The sequence below is a fragment of the Chrysemys picta genome, chromosome 22 (genome assembly GCF_011386835.1).
Source record: "Chrysemys picta bellii isolate R12L10 chromosome 22, ASM1138683v2, whole genome shotgun sequence".
NCBI classification, from domain to species: domain Eukaryota; kingdom Metazoa; phylum Chordata; order Testudines; family Emydidae; genus Chrysemys; species Chrysemys picta.
In genome coordinates this window covers 4,179,137-4,198,823 of record NC_088812.1, presented here as the reverse complement: position 1 = coordinate 4,198,823, position 19,687 = coordinate 4,179,137, and the positions used below count along the sequence as shown (strand labels likewise).

At 48.5% G+C, this 19,687-nt stretch overlaps 1 protein-coding gene across 1 annotated transcript in view; it reads left to right on the top strand.

Moving 5' to 3' along the window:
- LOC101952632 (venom factor-like) overlaps positions 1-17,824 on the top strand; it is a 56,586-nt gene extending 38,762 nt beyond the window's left edge. The window contains exons 28-40 of the mRNA XM_005310165.4: positions 1,272-1,422; positions 2,937-3,100; positions 4,967-5,125; positions 6,165-6,315; positions 8,785-8,836; positions 10,899-10,986; positions 11,919-12,008; positions 12,330-12,435; positions 13,778-13,867; positions 14,154-14,240; positions 16,268-16,351; positions 16,447-16,582; positions 17,499-17,824. Of these exons, the coding sequence (XP_005310222.2) occupies positions 1,272-1,422; positions 2,937-3,100; positions 4,967-5,125; positions 6,165-6,315; positions 8,785-8,836; positions 10,899-10,986; positions 11,919-12,008; positions 12,330-12,435; positions 13,778-13,867; positions 14,154-14,240; positions 16,268-16,351; positions 16,447-16,582; positions 17,499-17,640 (1,500 nt within the window). The 3' untranslated portion in view covers positions 17,641-17,824. The remainder of the gene's footprint in view (positions 1-1,271; positions 1,423-2,936; positions 3,101-4,966; positions 5,126-6,164; positions 6,316-8,784; positions 8,837-10,898; positions 10,987-11,918; positions 12,009-12,329; positions 12,436-13,777; positions 13,868-14,153; positions 14,241-16,267; positions 16,352-16,446; positions 16,583-17,498) is intronic.
- Positions 17,825-19,687: the final 1,863 nt, after the last annotated feature.

Sequence of the window (19,687 nt, the reverse complement as noted above, 5' to 3'; positions counted from 1 at the left end):
GGAGCCCATGGCGGCCACTGCAGCCACCACCCGCAGCACAGTGGGACTATGGCAGCTTTCTGCCCGCCCGCTCCGTGTCGCCCCTGGAAGTGGCCAGCATGTCTCTGCAGCCCCTGGGGGAGGAGGGTGTCTCCCCTCCCTGAGCGCTGAGCTGCTGCCAGAGGGGTGTGCGGGTCACTTTCGGGAGCCGATGCCACCCCAGGTAAGCGCCGACCCCCTGACTCCCTCCTGTATCCCCCCAGCTCCCTCCAAGAGCCCTCACCCAAACTCCCTCCCAGAGCCCAACTCCTCACCCTCCCACACGAAAACTACCTCCCAGAGCCCACACCCCTTCCTACACCCCTATCCCAGGCCAGAGCCCACACCCAGCACCCAAACTCCCTCCTAGAGTCCGACCCCCCCCTCACCCTTCCCGCACCCAAACTCCCTCCCAGAACCCACACCCCTCCTGCACCCCAACGCCTGCCCCGGCCCAGAGCCCAAACCCCGCACCCAAACTCCCTCCCAGAGCCCGAACCCCCTCCTGCACCCAAACTCCCTCCCAGAGCCTTGGGTACGGGGCGAGACTTGGACCCGTTCTGGGCACCACCAAAAATTATCCAAACCTGCCGCTAGCGCTCAGGTTGCCAGCCCAATGCTGTCCCTGTAAGACCATCCTTCTCCTTTGATTTTTTTTTACCAGTAAGAGAGAGGAATTTCCAAATACACCCATCCAACTAGGCCAGGCTGGTCTCCATTTCCAGTATTTGATAGAAGCAGTAAAAATGGCAAACATATTCAGAGGAACTGGTTAGCTCGATGGATTGTCAATGGGACATGGAGTCTTTCGCTTCTAGAGACCTTGTTCCCGCCAAATTCAGACCTGCAGTGATGGAAAAATGTTATTGAGGTTTTTAGTTCTCCTATGGGAAGTGAATTGTGGAAGGAGAGTGTGTCTGTACAGTTCTTGACAGACAGGTGTCTAGATCACAAAACCCACCCTCCTGGTTGGTCCCCATGTTAGTAGTTTCACCAGGGGAACCAAGACCCAAGTGGTCCATGGAGGATGCACTCCCCTCTCTAACCTCTAGGGGAGCCCCTCTAGGTCAAAGGTAAGGCACAATGGTGGAAGGGTGTGTGCGGAGAGAATGAAATTCACCCACAATACAATTCAATGAATTGTGGGTTTTTTTTTAAACTATGTAATGTAAAAATATATAAATTAATAGAATTTCAGCCTGATCTGTGGGTTTGGTTTCTTGATGTGTTTTGGGGTTTTTTTGACCTCCCAGAGTCTGAAGAATGGCATTAACAAAGCTGGGGAATACTTAGCCAGAAGGTATCCATCTCTGAGAAGACCTTACACGGTGGCTCTCACATCCTATGCCTTAGCCCTGATGGGGGAACTGGACAGCGAGAAAGTGCTTATGAGCGCTTCAACAGGTAGATTATTGGCAGGTACTCAGTACCAGAAAGATGTGGCCAACTTGGGAGGGAGCTCACGGGGGGTAGGGGAGGAGGGAAGTGATCAAAGGGCTAGCGAGATCTACAACAGCTGAGAGTTTGGTGTGGTTTTGTTTAACAGTGAGTATTGTCTAGTTGGCCTGATATTATTCTAATCTGTTCTACAATGACATCCAACCCAGATCAGGGCCCCTTTTTGCTAGGCACATGGCAAGAGACAGTCCCTATCCCACAATGCTTAAAGTCTAGTTCAAAGGCGCCTATTCAAATTCATTAGGCCCAACGGGAGTGGGTTGCTTACTTCTTTCAGGCTGCTTTGAAAAATCACAGTTTACATAGACAAGGCAGACTGATGGGGAAACTAAGACCCAGAGTGTCTACACTGCCATAAAAGACAGCCTGGCTCAGCTGATCTGGGCTCGCAGGGCTTGGGGAATGGGGCTAGAAACCTGCAGCATGGTCACTCAAACTTGGGCTCTGAGGGATTTCCCAGAGTGGGGGCTTCAGCCCAAGCTCAAATGTATACTGCAATTTTATAGTCCCACAGCCCGATCCCCAGGAGCTCAAGTCAGCTGACCCGGGCCAGCTGCAGCTGTGCCATGGGTCTTTTATCGCAGTAGACATGTACCCTATGCAACTTGTGTCATGGACTTGGGGGCAATTCGGTGGCGGGGGTTCCTTCTGCCCTGGGACTCGCTGCTGCAGACCCCAGGCCCCCTGAATCCTCTGGGCAGCCCTGATACCCCGTGACTCTCAGCCAACCAGTAAAACAGAAGGTTTATTTAGATGACAGGAACACAGTCCCAGACAGGTCTTGCAGGTACAGACAACAGAACACCCCTCAGTTAAGTCCATCTTGGGGGGGGCCCAGGGAGGCCAGAGCCCCATCTGGGCTCCCCCCCCTTTTTCACAGCCAGCTCCAAACGGAAACTCTCCAGCCCCGCCTCTCTGGCCTTTGTCTCTTTCCCGGGCCAGGAGGTCACCCGATCTCTTTGTTCTCCAACATCTTCAGTTGGCATCTTTGCAGAGGAGGGGCCCAGGCCATTAGTTGCCAGGAGACAGAGTGCCGGCCATTCTCTGTGCAGACAGTATCACAGGGGCCTTCTTGGGCTCTGCAACAATCATACACCCTGATCCCTCCCCACCTACATACCTAAGAAATGCATAGGGGAAACTGAGGCACCCACACAGTATTCAGAGAAAACATTAAGAACATTCCCACTTAGTCACAACTTGTCCAAAATAGCTTGTTGCAGAGCTGGGAACTGAGCCCCGATCCGAGTCCTAAGCCAGCATCTGAACCGCAAGACCAGTCATCCTTTCTGTAGCACTTAGATATTTTCTGTGGGAATATCTATGTAGCTATGGATTTGCATCACACTGACCATTCTTCCCATGGGTATGGTTCAAGAGGTGGGATTTTCCATTTGGAGCTGTGCTGTTCGGTGTCCTGGTGAAGATGATTCTAGTTCTCGTTCTTTTATGGCATTTAGAGGGAAATCACTGGAAAGACACGAACGCCCTCACCTACAGCATTGAGGCCACCTCGTACGCTTTGCTGGCCTTGCTGCGCATGAAGAAGTACGAATTGGTCAGTCCCATAGTCAGATGGATGTCAGAGCAGAAATTCTATGACGGGTGGTATGGATCTACCCAAGTGAGTATAATTTTTGGCAGACATAATATGTTTTGTAGGAAGGTCTCCCAATAGAAGGAATGGAAACTCCATCACTTGGTCCACTGAGATGGAGACTCCACCGTAGGGAACAACCGTGTGTTGGTCCAGGAGGTGGACATGATAACCTAATATAAATTCATAGTTTCCAAGGTCAGAAGGGACTGTTGTGAGCATCCGTTCTCACCTCATGTATAACACAGACCACAGAGCTTCCCTAGTCTAATTCCTTTTTTAACAATATCAGAGCTTTTAGAAAAACATCCAATCTCGATTTTAAAAATTGCCCGGGGTGGAGAATCCACCATGACTCTTCCCAAATTGTTCCAACGGTTAATGATCCTCACTGTTACACAGACTTCATATGTAACTTTTTATGTGTATAAATTGCCACTAATTTTATGCCCCATACAGTTGAGACATGGCTCCTGTTAATCCTAGAATTATAAAAATATAGTGCACGATGGGCCCTCACTAGGTCATCTAGTCCAGTGGCTCTCAACCTTTCCAGGCAACTGTACCCCTTCCAGGAGTCTGATTTGTCTTGTGTACCCCCAAGTTTCACCTCACTTAAAAACTACTTGCTTACAAACCCAGACATAAAAATACAAATGTCACATATCAGGGAGTAGCCGTGTTAGTCTGTATCTACAAAAACAACAAGGAGTCTGGTGGCACCTTAAAGACTAACAGATTTATTTGGGCATAAGCTTTCGTGAGTAAAAACCTCCCTTCTTCTTGCATCCGAAGAAGTGAGGTTTTTACTCACGAAAGCTTATGCCCAAATGTCACATAAACTATCACTAAAAAATTGCTGAGTTTCTCATTTTTACCATACAATTATAATAATAAATGGAGATATCCCATCTCCTAGAACTGGAAGGGACCTTGAAAGGTCATTGAGTCCAGCCCCCTGCCTTCACAAGCAGGACCAAGTACTGATTTTGCCCCAGATCCCCAAGTGGCCCCCTCAAGGATTTAACTCACAACCCTGTTGCCTGTTGTAAAACTATCAAGATGAGTTGATGTAACCCCTGAAAGACCCCGTGTATCCACAGGGTAACGTATACCCCTGGTTGAGAACCACTGATCTAGTCCAGTCCCCTGCACTGAGGTAGGACAAAGTATTACCTAAATCATCCCTGACAGGGTTTGTCTAACCTGTTCTTAAGAAACACCAATGACGGAGATTCCACAACCTCCCTAGGTAATTTGTTCCAGTACTGAACTATCGGTACAGTTAAAAAGTTTTTCCTAATGTGTAACCTAAACATAAGGCCTATAGTGGTCTATAGCGGATGGATAACCCTTTCCCCATGAGCCTCTGCTACTGGGCTGGCTCATATCTGTGTTAATGACTATATGTTAATCACCGCACAAAAATGTACCTCCTGCTATCCTGTGTAACATCTAACGCTGAGAGTTAACTGTTGTATTTTCAGTTCCTGTTCATTAAACAGTCAGGGTTGGATTCTGATCTCATTCACGGGCCACTGGGGTAATTCAGGAGCAAAAAGGATGCAGGCCCTTGGTTTGTGGCAATAGGACAATCTTTTTGCCGCCCCAAACACGGCAGGCAGGCTGCCTTTGGCGGGAGGTCCCTGGTCCCGCGGATTCGGCGGCCTGCCTGCGGGAGGTCCGCCGGTCCCGCGGCTTTGGCGTACCCGCCGCCGAATTGCCGCCGAATCCGCGGGACCGGCGGACCTCCCGCAGGCAAGCCGCCGAAGGCTGCCTGACTGCCGCCCTCGCAGGGACCGGCAGGGCGCCCCACGCTTGGAGTGCTGGTGCCTGGAACCGCCGCTGAGGACAATAAGGTGTAACACTCTTGTCTTTTTCCTGGTCTTCCAGGCTATCGTCATGGCGTTCCAGGCTCTTGCGCAGTACCAGATAGACATCCCCCAACACGAGGAGCTGAATTTAGATGTTTCTGTTCTTCTGCCTGGCCGGACTAAACCCCTCACTTACAGGATTGAGTATGAGACTGCTATGGTGCTCAGAACGGCGGAGGTACTGTCTTTCCCTGCTGCCACAGATCCTACTGTGTGCCCCTTCCTGACCATGCGCTAGGACGGCTGCGAGGGAAATCCAAGCGTCTCTGCTCTGGATGCCCAGGGTGCTTCATGCTCCTGCAGTCTGAAAGGAGTCCAGCCCCTGCCCAATCTCGGGGTCCTTAGGCACCACAGACGCTGACTTTTTTCTTTTTCCCAGTGGGTGCTCAGCCCCGCCCTCGCTCCATTTACATTTGCTCCAGTGAGAGTCATTATTTCTGAAAAGTGGAACCGCTCGAACTGGAAAGCTTGAGAAAGCCCTTTAGGAGAATATCCCATAGCCCAGTGGCTAGGACACCCTGGTGCAATATGGGAGACCCCAACGCAAAACCCTTCACCACAGGCCGAGGGGAATTGAACAAGGGTCTCCGATATCCCAGGCCACTGATCTAAGGGTCACAAGCAGAGCACTACCTTTTCCTGCTGCTCTTTTGTGAAGCTACCTCTTAACAAAGGCTTCTTTCCACCCAAAATGGATTATTATTTTTTTTTTTTTGATTTGCCAAAATTTTTTGTAATTTTAAGATTTGGTTTGGGTTGAACCTATTTTTTTTTTTTTTGCCAATTTTTTGGACCTGCCAGCAAACCGAAAGATCAGTTATTCGCCCAGCTCCGTAGTTATTTGCCCAGTTCTAGGCATTACCATCAGATGGTTGTTTACTGTCCTGCATGAGATGAGTTGAGAGGTCTCCGTTCACTGATGGTGAATCCCCATCACGCTGGTTGACAGGCTCAGCAGAGAAACTAACGGCTGAAGGGGTGAATGAGAGTGAACTCCCTTCTGTAATAAGATTTAGCATTTATATACTGCTTTATAAGAACAAATGAAAGCCCATTAAGGGGCAGTAGGCGTGTATGAAGCTCGCCCTTCACCTGTTTGGCGTATAGAGAACATCAGAAATCTTGCAGGCTATCAGTCTGGCATGTTTCATCGGCACTAGCCTATTTAAAATTAAGAAATGTAAGAGTCACCCAATCTGACTGAGGATTCTTTACAGACTAGGCTGAATAAAGACTTTGTTGTGAGCGCGAGAGGCACCGGACAAGGAACCTTGACCGTGGTAACTGTTTACAATGCAAAGATACCGGAGGATACATCTCAATGTAAGAACTTTGACTTGAAGGTGTCTGTCAGGGAAGCCCAGAATGGTAAGTTCCCTTCTGACTGGTTAAATTAAGTTTGCTGTCGCTACCCAAACACCTACACAAGTATTTAACTTTACACACATGAGAAGTCCCATTGAAGTCAAAGAAGCATAAAATCAAAGATGTGCATAAATGTTTTCAGAATTGCGGGCTAAATTAAGACCAGGAGAACAGGATGCACAGAGTGGAAGGACCAGAATAGAAATATTAGTATTAGAGCAGGACCTAGAGACTTCAACCGAGATCAAGGACATATTGTGCCAGGCGCTGTACATACAAATGGTAAGAGACAGTCCCTGCCCCAAAGAGCTTCCAATCTAACCAGCCAAAGGGAGGAGTCTTATTCCCATTTTACACAGGGGAAACAGAACATTTCAGTTACTTTCCTCTGGAGTTTGGGTCAAAGCCAGGAACTGTGTGTTAACCACCGGACCAGTGCAGAGTTGAGTGGAGTGTAAAGTAATAGTGAGGTCAGGGCAGGTAGATTAGCAAATGCAGCAATGTTTATTAGTGGACAGAGCATTGGCCTGGTACTCAGGACATCCGGGTTCTGTTCCCTTTTTGCCACTGGCCTGCTGGGTGACCTTGGACAACTTGCTTCACCTTTCTGTATCTCGGTCTCCCCAGCTGTAAAATGGGGATAATGACACTGTAAAATGAAAAATACTGTAGAGCAAGGTATTATTATTATTAATAATAATAATAATAATTAATAAGTCTTTTTTATTTTGCTACTATTACTGTTCTCACTAGGCACTACATGTTCCGACACAGGGTCAGTCCAGCTGAAGGACAGCATGCTGTCATCATGACACCTGTGATCAGCAGGCTTAGAACGTCTCATGATCCCACAATCCAATATGGATGAAAAGTCAGGCACGGGACTCGCTCCCTCTAAAGGAGAGATGAGTCTGAACCAAGTTTAGAACCGGGTCCACACTTCTCCCAAGGGCTGGGGGCTCAGATCTAGAGCTCAGTTCAGCTTGCTAGAGATATAAGGGTCTAAAGTTTGGGAGCATTCATGTCGCCTCGGAGGTAGAATCATCACACTTGTCAGTGGGCTCGGACTTACAGCCAGGGCCGACGAGAGGTGAGGGAAGCCGGTACAAATTATAGGGACCCGGCGGTCCGGAAGGGGGCCCAGCTTCCCCGTCCCTCCCTCCCCCCCCGCCCCCCATTGGCCCTGTTTAGCCGGTCCGCCCTTGCTGGGGGGTCTGAAAAGAAATTTTCACCGGGGCCCGAACCCACTCTCGGCGGCCCTGCTTCCAGCCATCAGCACTGAAAAATGTGGCTGACTAAACTGGCTGCTGTTCTTGATATGAGCCACTAGATGGAGACATGAGCACACACACTTAGGTTATGTCAGTGGTTCACAAACTTTTGTACTGGTGACCCCTTTCACATAGCAAACCTCTGAGTGCGACCCCCCCCCTTATAAATTAAAAACACTTTTTATCTATTTAACACCATTATAAATGCTGGATGCATCAGGGTTTGGGATGGAGGCTGACAGCTCGCGACTCCCCATGTAATAAAATGGTAACACACACACACACCCCCGAGGGGTCCTGACCTCAGTTTGAGAACCCCTGGGCCATGTGCACACTGAAGGCTAGGGGTTCTCACTTACCCACGCAAGCACACATCTAGCTAGCATGAGTATAAATAGTGATGACGCTGCCGTGCCATGGGTAAGGCAACAGAGGCACGGCTTAGCCCCGCTGAGTACTGATTGCAGCAACACTACTGTTCATACCCTTGATGAGAGCTAGCATGAGCCGGGGAATCACACCCTAGCGCGTAGTGTAGATGTAGCCTGTGACAGAGCCAGGATCTTGTCTTGGCCTGTTGGAGAGATCAAGGCCAGCCAGGAGTTTTGGATCAAGTTCTGAACTTTCCAAAGTTCAAGGGAGTTCAGATCCGAGATTCTGATTCAGGCCTCTCTCTCCTGCTAACACAAAACCACATTTCTGTGGGAGAGGCTTTTTTACTATTGCCAAACTCGAGCATTCAAAACCCATTAGTCATGTCCCCAAAAAACAATGACATCCGCTTAAAATCATGAGATTTTAAAAAATAATATATTTGGGGTTCGTTTTCTTAGCCTTCTGGTTTCTGAGTCTTTCAGTTGCTCCCACTTCACGAAAGCTTTTCTCCACAAGCTCAAGGTCTAGAAAAGGACTTTTGTGCTAAGTGAAAGCTGAGATTCTCGTGTGATCTTTTGGTTCCAGGAGCTGGGGCATAAAGAAACACATCAAAAATCTTAAGACTTACCACAAGAGTTGGCAATGCTGTTTTTTAGCTTGTGTGTCAGGTATCCTTCAGGGTGGCTGGTTCCTTTGGGGGGGTTTTCACCCCAGTTCTAGGATCTATTTGATTAAAGTGCTGAGTTTCCAAGTTTTGGGGCTTGCTACAAAACAAAAATGAAACTTACACCAAAAAATATTTTTTCCTCTTTTGAAACATTTCTAGCTAAGAAGCCGGAAGGAGCCCTGCGTTCAGTCTACATCAAAATCTGCACCAGGTGACAACACTGACCTTTAATGATAATGTTGGAGTTGAAGCTAGACAAATTCAAATTTACAAATACGGTGTAAATTTTTAACAGCCAGGGTAACTAACCATCGGAACAATTTACCAAGGAGTGTGGCAGATTCTCCATCACAGGCCATTTTAAAATCAAAATGGGGAGGTTTTCTGGAAGATATGTGCTAGCTCAAACAGGAATTATTTGGGGGCAGTTCTATGGCCCGTGTTATACAGGAGGTCAGAGCAGATGATCACAATGGTTCCTTCTGGCCTTAGAACCTATGAATATTGCTACACAGGACACACTTCCATAGAATAAGGATCAGTATTACTGAATAACTATTACGAGCCCCAGCTCTTATCTAGCCCTTGTCATTAGGAGCTAACAACGTGCTTTATAAAGGAAAACAGTATCATGACCCCGATTTTACAGGTGGGGAAACTGAGGCACAGAGCAGTGCTGTGACTTGCCTAACGTCACCCGGGAGGCTTGGGGCAGAGCTAGGAATAGAAGATAGGTCTCCTGAGTTCCAGTCCAGTGCTCTGTGCACTAGACCACACTGCAGCACAGCTGGATTTGATGCTGGTCTACATGGAAGGATCCTGGCCCAGCACGCACTGGTCTTGTATAAATCCTGTGATGGCATCCTCAAGGAAAGTCTCTGGTTGGCATGCTTTAAATAAAGACCTGGTCAGGAATAGGGGCTAGGCCCTGCTGTGATGACAGCCATATAAGTACCTTATGTAAGTTTCCACAAAGCTACCTCACTGCCCCTCTAATCTTGTCTTTAAACGCTCCTTTGCTTTGATGCCCACACAAAAAAATTGACAACAGTTAGGCAGCGGGTGAACTGAGGCCAATGCCCATCATGCTGGCCAATATTGTCTCATTGTTTCTTTGGGCTCTCCCATCAGTCTGTATCCACCAGTTAGATCTGGCCTTATCCTTAGACTGTAAGATCTTTGGGGCAGGGAACGTCTTTTGGGTCTATGTTTTTACAGTGCCCAGCACAATGACTGGGGACCGAGGCACTACAATAATTAATAATACCTAGCGAGAGAGAAAGGCAGATAAATAGACTTTATAGCTAATTCCCAGCATTGCCGTGGAACCGTTCTGGCTAGAAACTTCCACGCAACTACTTCACCCTCTTAGTCCAGGCTATTTCAACAAATGAGAACTTCCGTTGAATTTCTGTCCAAATGGCCAGTTCCACAAGCAAGGCCGCACATTTTTTTTCCAGTGCCTGTTGATTTTCAGCCACGACGTGTTTGAAAAGGATGCATTTTCCACTCCGATAAGGAAGGAAGGCCCCTATTTGAGTGTAAAAATGCTACACGTTGCCCTGTTTTCTTTCCCATGCAAATCGACTTGGGTTTTTTTTTAATTTTGAAAATTTGAATCAAATTGCAAAGACTATTCGGTTTTGAGGTTTTTAATTTTTTACTGTCCCTCATTACAACTAGAGCATCTAAGCAAGGAAAAGGACCCAGAGCTACAAAAGTATTTAAATGGCCTAATAATGCAGATAGGTGCCTAGTGGGGAGTTAAGTGAGATAAGTGACTAACTCTCATTGACGTTCAGTGGGAGTTAGGTACCTAATCTGCTTTGGTAAAACTCTTTCGGTGCTGAAATACCTTAGTAAATCTAGCCCTAAATGCCTCAGACAGATGTGCTTTACCGCTTAATACCATACAGTGTTGGTGGGAGCTTCAGAAATGTATGGATACTGTGGGGAGAGATAGAGGAGTGTATGTAGGATGACCAGATGTCCCGATTTTACAGGGACAGTCCCGATTTTTGGGTCTTTTGCTTATATAGGCTCCTATTACCCCTCACGCCCTGTCCTGATTTTTCACATTTGCTGTCTGGTCACCCTAGGTGTATGTGGGGACAGAGAGATAGATAGATGGGTGTATATGGGGATGAATGCTCATGGGCTATAGATTTTCCTAGAGGACAGCAGAAAAAAATATTAAGAGCTGGCAAGTCAATATCAAAATGGGTTTCTCAGTGTTAAATTTTGATGCAAGGGCATTTTCTTTTCCTCGCTAGGTACCTCCGTGAAGTTGATGCCACAATGTCAATCCTCGATGTCTCCATGCTCACGGGCTTCTCGCCAGATGTGGAAGATCTGACCAGAGTACGTTGGCATCATCCGAACTATTCAGTAGAACATGAAGGCCCAGGCTAAACAGAGCTTAAAGCTCGAGCTGGGGGAGGTTCTTCCCACTGTCTGAGATGTGGAAGCTACACGAGGAGGTTAGAGGCTGGATGGCTCAAGGAATCAGGCCATGGAGCCTTCCAGTTGTAGGAGAGCAGGTCTCCTCTGGTCAGCAATGGAAACTCATTACCATCAGGCCTATGTGAAATAGGTCCCCATCCATACAGAAATCATGATCGTCAGTGAGGACGGTACCTGGGACCTTTAGCCCTACCTCTTGCACTTGACCTAAAGCAGGCGTTCTCAAACTGGAGGTTGGGACCCCTCAGGGGGTCGCGAGGTTATTACATGGGGGGGTCATGAACTGTCAACCTCCACCCCAAACCCCGCTTTGCCTCCAGCATTTATAATGGTATTAAATATATAAAAACGTGTTTTTAATTTCTAAGAGGGGTTGTACTCAGACTTGCTATGTGAAAGGGGTCACCAGTAAAAAAGTTTGAGAGCCACTGACCTAAAGCAATAACTCTTTCAGCTCGAAATAGGGTCAGGCTTTATACAGGCCTGCCACTAGAGGGAGTTATGATCACATCCATATGGTACGGCTTAGTAGTGGGGATTGACTCATTTGGGTGCAGCTTCAGGATTTTCAGAGTAGCAGCCGTGTTAGTCTGTATCCGCAAAAAGAAGAACAGGAGGACTTGTGGCACCTTAGAGACTAACAAATTTATTAGAGCATAAGCTTTCGTGGACTACAGCATCCGAAGAAGTGGGCTGTAGTCCACGAAAGCTTATGCTCTAATAAATTTGTTCGTCTCTAAGGTGCCACAAGTCCTCCTGTTCTTCTTTCTTCAGGATTTTGTGTCCCTGCCTTACCGTGATGCCTCTTGCTTTTCCTTCGTTGTGTTTAGCTTTCCAAAGGGGTCGACAGATACATTTCCAAGTATGAAATTGACCGATCCCCTTCGGACAGAAGCACCCTCATCATCTACCTGGACAAGGTAAGACTTTACAAGGGCGTTCTCTGATCTTGTGTTAAATTCAGGACCAACGGCTGCAGGCTCCCGCTTTAGCCAATTTGCACACCCAGGTGTCCCCAGAGATGCCCAGGTATAACTGGTGGCAGAATCGCCCGCAGGATAAATTGTGCACAGGTCCCATGGTCTTTAATGGGAGATGCCCCAGCTAACACCAACGGCTGAATCTGATCCCCCGTGTATCACTCTTTCTCCTTCAACCTTTCTCTCTTTCTTTTTGTCTTCTCTGCCATTTCTTCCTTTCCAAAGACCTAAGCATTCCTTTTCTGTTCTCTCCTCACCCAGGTTTCTCACACAGAGGAGGAATGCCTGCAGTTCAAAGCTCACCAGTTTTTCGAAGTTGGTCTCATTCAGCCGGGCTCTGTCAAAGTCTATGAGTATTACTCTTTAGGTAATCTTTTCTCATCACTGGGGTCACCCCCAATATGTCCCTTTCTCCCAGACACTCAGAAGAGCTTTCTCAGGTGCATGAATAAGGAAAGCACCAGGAGTGACCGTAGCTAGAATGAAAGTGACAAGAGTTCTCATTCTTCATGCATCAAAGCATGAGCTGATCACCAGGCAGGAGCAGGAAAGAACAGACAAGCCATGTGGCACTGTAAGGTGCATTTCATGCCTCCCTATGTAGTATCTGGCCTCGGTCTCTGTCTAAGAGAGGATACAAGAATCTAATAAAGGTGAGTCAGGAAATTCAGATCCAGATCCAAACTTCCACACTTCTGCTCAGAAGTTGAGGGCAATAAATCATTGGAACGTGCGACCACGGGAAATCTCTTGATGTCGTCATGGAATCAAAAAGACAAGGTGGGAGAGGGAATGTATTTTATGGGACCAACTTCTGCTGGTGAGAGAGACAAGCTTTCGAGACACACACAGCTCTTCTTCAGGCCTGGGAAAGGTACTCCGAGCGTCACAGCTAAAGGCAAGGTGGGACAGATTGGTCGGCATAAGTCGTTTAACATTTAGTTTGGCCTTAAAAGCTCTCAATCTATGAAAAGAAGATACAAGATTTGATTCAGGATCATCTCTAGATAAAATGGCCAGTTGGTCTCTTCTAGGGCCCAGCACCACCTAGGTCTCCCCAAGAGACTCAAGACATTAAAATCTCTCACTGCTCGAGTTGGTTCCAGATCTTAGTCGTGACTCTCACTTCGCTCAGTCAATGCTCTGGCAATGACCTCAGTGAGACTTTGGGTTGAGTAAGGACTTCAGGGTTGTCCCCTAGGAGCTCCAATTTGTTAATGGGTATCAATCTGCATGAAGGGTAATGCTTCCCATCAGGAGCGGCGGAAGCTTCCTGAAAGTGGGCTGACTGCCGGTGCCCGAACTGTGGCCCTGCCCCCTGAAGCCCTGACCCCGCGCTGCATCTTCTCCCCGAGCCTCCCGCCCTCAGCCCGCCCCTTCTCCCCAAGCCCTGCTTCCGCACCACTTCTTCCCTCAAAGACCCTGCCCCTCCCTCCTTTCTGCCCCTCCTCCCTGTTGCTCACCCTTACGGCCGGTAAAAAGTGATGGGGCCACGGCCCCCCTGACCTCCCCAGTTCCGGCGCCCCTGCTTCCCATCTCTGGATGTCTTTCTAAACAACAGAGCCTGGCTCAATCACAAGATATGGGCTTGATGCGGGTCTGGCGGGTGAAATTCTATAGTCTGTGTGATGCAAGGGGTCAGGCGAGATCCCAATGGTGCCTTGAGTCCTTAAAATCTACTAATCTGTGATTCTCTGCTCATTCTGTAGTTGACCAATGCACTATGTTCTACCGCCTGCCTAAAGAGAGCGGCTTTCTCAATAAGATCTGTCACGGGGACGTGTGTCGGTGTGCGGAGGGTAAGGATGGTCCTGTTTCTACTTAAACCAGGGCAGGCTAGGATACAGGTTCTCGGAGCATGTAATGACCCAGCCTAGCTCTCCTATCGTGCTTTTAATGTTTAGATATTTCAGAATTTGGGGAGGGGAAGTTCATAAACAATTTGGCGAATTTGACACAGATTCGCACAATGTTTCAGTATCGCTGATTCTGCCTTTTGTGCTGAATGAATTGTGGTTGAAAAATTTCACCCAGCTCTACTTGAATGTCTTCCCTGGTGACTCCCTCCTTCCTCTTCCCCTCCAGAAAACTGTTTCCTGCAGCACAAGATGACGGGTCCCATCAACCTGAACAGACGAATTGAGTTGGCATGTGAACCTGGAGTCGATTATGGTAAAACTGCTCTTTGGATCTGCAGAGTTTTACATTTTGAGAGTAGAGACACGGTCCAGATTTACAGCTGGATCTGAGCTTGAACTAAGGGTAGGTTTTGGATTTATCAGTACAAAAGACTCGTGAGATTTTTGGGTCCCCAAAATGGCAGAAATCTCACCAAATCAGCTGTTTTCACGAGATCTCGCCTGCTTTACCAACAAGATCTGGAAAATAGACCTCTTCTGCTTTGGAACCCAACCCAGAGCCAAAACCAGAGGTTCTAAGAATTCAAATCCAACCTCTTGCACGGAAATATTCAGATTGAGATCGGATGCTCTATCTTTGGCCCAGGGCCTGCAATTCTCCATTTTGACCCTAATAGAAGGCTTACAGTATCAATCTGGAGTCTCCATTGGCCACCCTGGCCACTCACTCTGTGAACCCCAGTTTAGGTGCAGCTCTTGAAGTTATAAGTGCAAAGTAATGCACATTGGAAAACATAATCCCAACTATACATATACAATGATGGGGTCTAAATTAGCTGTTACCACTCAAGAAAGAGATCCTGGGGTCACTGTGGTCTAGTTCTCTGAAAACATCCACTCAATGTGCAGCGGAGTCAAAAAAGCGAACAGAATGTTGGGGATCATTAAGAAAGGGATAGATAATAAGACAGAAAATATCATGTTGCCTCTATATAAATCCATGGTGCGCCCACATCTTGAATAATGTGTGCAGATGTGGTCGCCCCATCTCAAAAAAGATATATTGGAATTGGAAAAAGTTCAGAAAAGGGCAACACAAATGATTAGGGGTATGGAACGGCTTCCAGATGTGGAGAGATTAATAAGACTGGGACTTTTCAGCTTGGAAAAGAGACGACTAAGGGGGGATTTGATAGAGGTCATAGGTGCCAACTTTTCCTGGCGCCAATGGGTGCTTGACACCTCCCCGCCCTGACTCCACCCCGGCCCTGCCCCTGCCCCATCCCCATTCCAACCCCTTCCCCAAAGTCCCCACCCCAACTCTGCCCCCTCCCTGCCCCTATTGGATTCCTTCCCCAAATCCCCGCCCCAGCCCCACCTCTTCCCCGAGCGCGCCACGTTCCCCCTCCACCTCTCTCCCTCCCAGCGCTTGCTGCCGCAAAACAGCTATTTCGCGGAGGGAAGTGCTGGGAGCTAGGGGGAAAAGCGGGGACGCGGCGGGCTCAGGGGAGGAGGCGGAGGTGGAGGTGAGCTGGGGCGGGGCAGGGAGCTGCTGGTAGGTGCAGAGCACCCACCAATTTTTCCCCATGGGTGCCCCAGCCCCGGAGCACCCACGGAGTTGACACCTATGATAGAGGTCTATAAAATCATGACTGATGTGGAGAAAATAAATAAGGAAATGTTTATTTACTCCTTCTCATAACACAAGAACTAGGGGTCACCAAATGAAATTAATAGGCAGCAGGTTTAAAACAAACAAAAGGAAGTATTTTTTCACACAACGCACAGTTAACCTGTGGAACTCCTTGCCAGAGGATGTTGTGAAGGCCAAGACTATAACAGGGTTCAAAAAAGAACTAGATAAGTTCATGGAGGATAGATCCATCCATGGCTATTAGGCAGGATGGGCAGGGATGGTGTCCCTAGCCTCTGTTTGCCAGAAGTTGGGATTGGGCCACAGGACATGGATCACTGAATGATTATCTGTTCTGTTCATTCCCTCTGGGGCACCTGGCAATGGCCACTGTTGGAAGACAGGATACTGGGCTAGATGGACCTTTGGTCTGACCCAGTATGGCTGTGCTTATGACAAGCTGCCAAAATGTCCCTTGACGAAACTGTCTGTCTACCATGTATGTCACTATTATCAGCACCAGATCAAAAAAATGATGTGAAACTCCTAATCCAAGCCCTGGAGGAATCTTAGAACAAATGGAATGGATCAAGGTCTACTACCCTGTTTGCTTAATTCTCTCTGCCTCTCCGTGAGTTGACCACACACCAGTTTCCCTACAGAAAACTGCTACAGTCTTTAACCAGTGTCACTTTCTCCCCCCTCAGTGTATAAAGCCAGGCTGGTTGGAATTGAAGAATCAAACAGTCATGACAACTACAAGATGAACATTTTGCGAGTCATTAAAGCAGGTAAGAGCTCCCCCTTCCGGACACTAATAAACAAGCTAATAAACTGGCTCCCCTACCTGGAACAGCTAAATGACCATCTTTCTTCTCTTCCCCAGGGACTGATGAAAATCCACTAGGACAAACCCGCCCGTTCATCAGCCACGTGAAGTGCAGGGAGTCTCTGAGATTGGAACCTAACAAGGACTACTTGATCTGGGGACTCAGCAGTGACTTGTGGGACTTGAAAACTGAGTAAGTAACCTACCCTCCAAGCGTCTTCAGGTCTGCGCTGTCGGGCTGGAGATTGCAGGTGCCGTTTCGCCCAGCTCTGAAGGCGGTGCAGAAGTAAGGGTGGCAATACCATGACCCTGTCCCCACCACAATACCCAGATTTCACAATGAAGACCAGATTTCACAGTTGTGACTCATTTTTCATGGCCATGAATGTGTAGGGCCCTACCTACTAGCAATGTTGGGTCAGATTCTTGGGGGGACTTGTTAGGATCTGACATGATGGGACAATAGTCAGGGACACCTCCTGATGATAGAAAGTGACCAGAGGAGAGGGCCTCTTTAGGATGTGTGACCTGAAACAGTTGCCCTTTTGTCTAGTTTATCCAATAGCTTCAACTGAGCTTCCTTATTGAGTTGTTCTCCAGGGTAGCCCAGAGTCCTCCAAGCCCATAACCAGGGAGTTCCAAAATGGGGCCTTCCTCTTTAACAAGGAGGGTGCTGCTCTTCAGAGACTTCCGTCCTAATATAGTGTGGCTGAATGCAGAGCATTGCATGCTGGGAACTGTAGTCTCTGGCTAGACTCCACCTCCATATTAAAGATAAACAGGATGCAGTCAGTTCAATTCTTACGCAAGTCAGATGTGCTCCTCAGACTCCGGCCAATGCTACATCAGGATCCTGGATGAGTTGACGATGGCATGGGTTGAATCTGGGACCTCTGGAACTTAAAGCAGGAGCATCTACTGCCTGAGCTAAAAGACCCATCTCCGTCAGCCAAGGTTGTAACAGACACCACTGGATGTGGCCCAGCCTGCCCCAGCGCGGGTGTGAGCTACGCCAACAGGGCAAAGCCTGGACAGCCTCGAGGAGCCACGCAGGTAGATTACTCAGTAAATCCTGAGCTCAAAGGCACAAACCTTCTTCTCCATTCCAGGATCACTTACATCATTAGCAAGGACACCTGGATCGAGAAGTGGCCCAATGAGGGAGACTGCCAGGAGGAGGAATTCCAGACCCTGTGCGAGGAATTCGAAGAGTTCTCGCAAGCCATGACCATGGTCGGCTGCCCGACGTAAAGGCGGAACCGGCACTCGCGGCGAGAGTCCAGATGGGAGGGTCTGAGCTCAGCTGCAGCGTCACGCAAGGCTGAGACACCTTCCTTCCGACATTCCTATGGTGTAATATCCCCTACCCTGCTTGTGCTTCCTCTCCTGCCCCCTTACCAATCATTTCCGTAGATATAAAATGCCTGACTTCTTACACGGATCTCTTGTGGTGGATTTTTACAACTATCACATCATCTACAATACAGCTCATGTGGCTAATTATGAGGGCCATGAGTGCACTCAATTAAGTTAATGTATAAAAACCTTCATGGGGAGGAAATGCCAGGTACTAAAAGGTTCGTTAATGTTCTTAGATTATTTATTTATTTATTTATTTTATTTGTATCACCCTAGCTTGGCCCTACCCAACCTTGGGGTTGGGAGAAGAAGCTGGTGATGATTACTGTAGCGCCTAAGGGGCCTCATCAGAGACCAGGACCCCACCGTGCCAGGCGCTGTACAATCACAGAGCAAAAAGACTGTCCCCGCCCCCCCCCCTCCCCCGAGGGCCTTACACTCAAAGAATAAGACAAGAGCGAACAGATGGATATAGACCGATCGGGGAGTGCAAGGAAACAGATATTGGTCAGCATGATGGGTGGTGGTCACTCCACACTAGCGGCCGAACTGTTGTCGAGTTTTTTTGAGGAGGGATTTGAAGGGGGGAGAATGAGGCAGATTTGCAGATATTTGTGCACCATGGGCCAATCGGAGGCGAGCGGTGACGGCTCTGTAATGAATGAGAGGGGAAAGGTCAGGTGGCAAAACCTAGCAGCAAAAGGTATAATAAGAAACCAAAGGCTGGAAGTTAAAGCCAGATCAATTCAAATTAGAAATAAGGAACCAGATTTAATAGCGAGGACGATTAACCACAAGAACAAACTCCCAAGGGAAGCGGTGGATTGTCCGCCTCTTGATGTCTTCAAATCAAGACTGGATATACTTCAGTCCAGCACAGGTTCTTGGGCTCAGTACAGGGGTAAGTGGGTGAAATTCTCCGGCCGGTGTTATACAGGAGGTGAGGCTAGATGATCTAATGGTCTCTGTTGGCCTAAAACTCTGTGAATCAGGTTCGAGGGAAGAGTAAAAGTCCAGAGTAAAGTAGTGAGGAATTCGATGTGTGCAGTTTGTCATGTACACGGTAGGTTGCAGGACTGTGACTAGTAGGTCAGGCTTCTGTGCCAGATATGGACTGACGGAAGAGCTTTTCTCAGAGAGAGACTCCAGATGTGTTTGCTTATACCATCCTTTAATGCACTGCTAGGAACAGCTGTTAGGAGCTTAAGTAATGTATGTTGCGCATGGCGCCACACAGTGGCTGAACAGTATAATCCAGTTTAACATTCAATTACTTCTTCCCCTTGGTTTTACATTCCTACCATTTACAGGATCACGCACGGGTGGCACATAATGGAGGCTGTGGGAGGCTAAGCCTCCCGAAACCTCGTGCTGCTGGAGGCAGGGGACCGTGGCGGATTTGGGGCCCCCGGAAAAATCTCCCCCTGCCATGGCATCAGGGCTGGCAGGCACAGAGCTTTTCTGGTCTCCGGGCCGCAGTGGGGGTATGGGAAAGGAGTGAGTGGGGGACGGGGCCTCAGTGGAGTTGGGGTGGGATGGGGGTGGGGCCACAGGGGAAGGGGTGGAATGGGTGGGGCCATGGACGGAAGGGGCGGAACGGGGGAGGGGCTCCAGGCTTGGCGCTCCAGCCAGAGCCGAGAGCTCCACTGCGGTCCCAGACGAGGCCATGGGGTGAGGGGCTGGTCTCTTAGCGCCCCTCCCCACCCCCCGGCTGGGGCCATGGGGGGGCAGAGAGCAGCAAACAGGGGCCTGGCCTTGATCGGAAGAAGTAGGGCAGTGGGCTAGCCTCCCCAAGGGGAAGTATCACCTGCCGCCCATGCGATCACACTATCTTTAAAGTTCAGTCTGGCTCACTCTCTTGAGTGTCTCTGAATCATACTGGTCTTCTGATTACACGACCCAAACATGTCACAACTTGGCCATCTGGCTGTCCCACTGT